This window comes from Epinephelus lanceolatus, chromosome 3 (assembly GCF_041903045.1).
Source record: "Epinephelus lanceolatus isolate andai-2023 chromosome 3, ASM4190304v1, whole genome shotgun sequence".
NCBI classification, from domain to species: Eukaryota; Metazoa; Chordata; class Actinopteri; order Perciformes; family Serranidae; genus Epinephelus; species Epinephelus lanceolatus.
In genome coordinates this window covers 22,438,715-22,442,958 of record NC_135736.1, presented here as the reverse complement: position 1 = coordinate 22,442,958, position 4,244 = coordinate 22,438,715, and the positions used below count along the sequence as shown (strand labels likewise).

Genomic DNA, 4,244 nt, shown 5'->3' with positions numbered 1-4,244 from the left:
CTGCACACCAACACAGACACAAAAGTAAGACACATATAAAAAGGCTAAAATAAGAAATAATTATGAACAAGTGGAGTGTGAATGTATCAACATACCTTCAAAGGTGTACAGAGCCGTGCACTGGCCAACAGGAGTTTCTACGTCGTCAAACTCGTCTTCAAACTCTGTGTAGATGTTCTGAGACTGGTCGGCTGCTACGACACTGGAGATATGAATAAAATACCAACATCAAGATATGTCATTTACTCAGTGTATTCTGCGATACACACTCACATTTAAAGAAATGCTTTGACAGGTTTACTTCTTTTTGTGCCAAGAGAATTCAATGAGAAGACTGGCACCACTCTGATGTCTGTACAAAAATAAAGCTAATTCCAGCAGCTGGTTAGCGTAAAATAAAGACCACTTACCAAAGCCTAAACCTCACTTATCAAAAACTGATTTGATCCATACACAGACTGAAGTGTAAAAACGACAGGATGTTTTACAAGGGGCTTATCGTTGATGTATGGAGGACTGGACATAGCATTCAAGGCGGGCCCCATTAATTCCTTAGACAGTTGCTCAGTGGCACATGAAGCCAAAAAGTTAAACTTCCCAGTTATAAAATCATCCAGATGTTCTGCATCTTGGGGCCCATAGAGCAGGCGCACTGGAGACTTTCACTGGCCGGGCAGCTAACTTCCAGTTTAGCCCCCCGCTATGTTGGATGGGGATAAAATGATTTAATCGTGCGGCTCTTCTTGACTTTTGAAATGTTACTGAACCAGGATCAAATTCTGATTGTGAAACAACTCATTTTGGGATACACAAACTCCACTGAGTTCCATTGATTTACAGATGTCTCTTTCACAATGCAAGGTCAACCCGTGACAGCCCCGAAGGTGTAATTCCACCGTTTGCCACTAGATCCAATTGGTTTCAAAGCCAATCACTGCTCCTAGGGGCCTCGGGTTTATGTTATGTGTTATTTCTTCGCCAGTGCAGTGTCTGGATTTGATCCATTTGGTCCGATAACATTTCAGAAGTCCCAATTGAAGACAGCTGAGTGCTAAAGTTGTAAAGAAGCTGAACTTGTTTGGCTCATGAGCCACTGAAAAATTTAGATAGGTCACCCTCGCCTTGCAGGTTGTAGCGGTTTGTATACAATCTTCCTGCTTCTTTATTCTAAGCTAACAGGGTGCTGACAGTAGCTTCATATTTACTGAACAAACGTGAGAGTGATGTCAAGCGTATTTCCCAAATGTCAAACTACTCTTTAAAACAGAGGTCTTACCCATGTTGAGTATTATTGTTGATGGCGTTGGAAGATTCTTCTCCTCCCACCGCTTCTGACAGCCACGTCTATAATGAACCAGCAATAGATGTTAAGACTTGCACAAACGCACAAACACTGTAATCTGAGCTGCCATGCACACAATATGAGCATGTGTGCATGTGTGTGTGTGTGTGTGTGTGATAACCTCATATTTGGTGAGCTCCCCCCTCAGGCGACCAATGTTCTGGGCAGTTTCTGTGATCTGAGGCTCCAGACTGTTGGGGTCACCCATCTGCGGATTCTGCTCGTACACACCCTTCATCTTCTCCAGTGCTTCACTGAGGTCAGACAAAGGGAGAAAAATGCTATTGTTTTGGAGACGTGAACACTCATTGAGGAAGCTTCTCTCCTGTGCAGCAGCGCTGATAAGGAAAGAAGGGACGGGCAGAAGTTCTTTAGAAGTTGGGAGACGTGCTGAAGGGACATGATGTACTGCTGTGTATGACAGTAGTGAGGTCAGGCGCTGATGATGGGTGAAAAAGCCTTGCTCACTGTTACACATCATCCTGAATGTGCTGGATGGGGTTGAGGTCAGGGCTCTGTGTGGACCAGTCAAGTACGTCCACATCAAACTAGGAAAATTGTTTCTTAACAGACCTGTCTTTGTGTCCAGGGGTATTGTCACAACGAAACAGGAAAGGGACTTCCCCATATTAGGAGCACACTAGTGTCCAAAATGTCAAAGCATTTAAATGTATACTAAATCCAAACCATAAACAACAGCCCCAGACCGTAAGAACAGCTGTGACTATTTTATAATTTAAAATTGTATATTCATCTGTACCTGCAACACACACAAAAAATGTATGAAGGATATCACAGTAAAACTAAAAAATCTAATTTCCATTGTGGAAATAAGCCAATTTAAAGTACTGAAAACCAACTTTGTTACTCTGCCTCTTACTATAAACAATGAAGTCCTATATTAACACACAATTTTCTAACAAAGTTGAAACTGCTTTGGTGGGGCGTCGGTGGCTTGGTGGTAGAGCAGGCGCCCCATGTACAAGGCTGTTGCCGCAGCGGCCCGGGTTCGAGTCCAGCCTGTGGCCCTTTGCTGCATGTCACTCCCTCTCTGTCTCTCCCCCTTTCACACTTGTCTGTCCTGTCAATTAAAGGGTTAAAAATGCCCAAAAAATATCCTTAAAAAAAAAAAAGAAAAAAAAAAAAGAAACTGCTTTGGTTGTTTCACATGAGAGACATCTGTATCTGTGTTTTTATCTGCTCTCTTTGATTACAGAGTTTATTACATCCCTGGGGTTGTTTGCTTATACTACCTGACAGCTGTCAATCAAATCTGGTTAAAGCACACGCACACAGTCCCGATGAAGCAGATTAGCTCAATGTTAAACTCTTGATAAGAAAATAATTAAGATATTTTCCCCCTACATATTATCCACGACCAATTAAGCAACAATCAAAGTTGTCCCATGTTATAGAGAGACACTTGTCGTGCCAAAAGGATGGAGGATAGAGGTTGTTTCTTGACACCTTCACCTGCACCTGATAATGGTTTTAAAGTAAATCTGAAAGCTTGCCATTGGATGATTTTGTCACCTTTGGTCCTGTGCCTTCTGCAGCTCTTTGGTGATGTCGTCAATCTTCCCCTGCAGTCTCTTCTTCCTCTGCTCCGGAGGAAGGTGAGAGAAATCTTCTGCAGGAGGCAGCTACACACACACACACACACACACACACACACAGTATCATTAGCATCATGTATACGTCAGGCTTATCAATGATCACCACCAGATGTCACTCCTCCCTGTTTCTATCTCTTCCTTTCCCCACTGATAATGAGACGTCTACACACAGAAGGAAACCTAACAAGAGGGAGCCACATAATTATTATGTGTCAAGGAAATAAACCCTGTCCAAGGTATGAAAGGAGTGATGGGAAAACAAAGGAAACACACATGGTTATAGACAGAAAGAGTGAGGACAAGGACTGTGTAAAGTCTTATCACATCCCATAATTATATTATTGAATTTCACCTGTCGGACTGATGCAACATGTTAGACTCTTTCCCCTGTGATGCCATGCAGATATACATTTAGGTAAGTGCAAGAATTACATTTGATTTATAAAAGATCACTTGAATCTAAAAACTGTATCAAAGAAAAACTACAATAAATGAAAATGAGGTTTAAGATGCTTTTTAAAAAATGATTTTAGATTATCTGAGATTTTGAAATGGAGTTCCTTAGCTGAGGAGTAAAAAAGGCAAAAGCAAAAATCAGGTGTAGTTTTACGATCTCTGACCTTTGAACTGCCCAAATATCTTGGTTATGTTAAAAACCTTGCTGCAGACATCTGGAAAGGTTTGAGCTAATGCAGACTGACTAAGGGAGGTAAACAAGGTGTGATGTCGTAACAGCATGGGTGATTTTCTCAAAATCTTGAGTTCAAAGAAGGGGCCTTGTTCAATCTCTTGAAGTTAAATAACGACTTGAGATTACAGATTTAAGATGTCACCACCAAAATGATAAATTGGCAACAAATCTAGACTATTTCTTTGAGAAAATGAGTTAAAAACTGTTCACAGCATGTTTGTTTGCATTAACCAAAGAAAGTAGCAGCGACACTGTTAGTGAAAAGAAATGTTGCTGTTGAATTTTTTTAAAAAGCAAATGTCCACTCACATTGTTCTCCAGTGCAGATCTAAAAACCAAAATTATGTGCATGGCTACATACAAGTGGAAGAAATAGAAATATATATTTTTTGTAATTTGGGTGAACTGACCATTTAATTCTTTGCTACAAAAATAATATTCAGTGCTGCACAGTTATTTTCTAGATTGGACGGTAATGGCTATGTTAGTGCTATCAAATGTTAGACATTGTGTGCATTTCTAAAATCAGAGTCTTGCTTTTAAAAGTACATTTGGCATCACAGAATAAAGAATTAATTGTCTGATATTTAGTTTA

General features: G+C 40.5%; 1 protein-coding gene across 3 annotated transcripts in view; it reads right to left on the bottom strand.

Annotated features, from left to right (window-relative positions):
• Positions 1–4,244, bottom strand: part of trip10b (thyroid hormone receptor interactor 10b) — a 31,882-nt gene that overhangs the window by 4,355 nt on the left and 23,283 nt on the right. For all 3 annotated transcript variants that reach the window (XM_033624521.2, XM_033624520.2, XM_033624522.2), the window contains 4 exons: positions 2,876–2,985; positions 1,464–1,596; positions 1,277–1,344; positions 96–202 (listed from right to left, as the gene is read on the bottom strand). In XM_033624521.2, the coding sequence (XP_033480412.1) occupies positions 96–202; positions 1,277–1,344; positions 1,464–1,596; positions 2,876–2,985 (418 nt within the window). The remainder of the gene's footprint in view (positions 1–95; positions 203–1,276; positions 1,345–1,463; positions 1,597–2,875; positions 2,986–4,244) is intronic.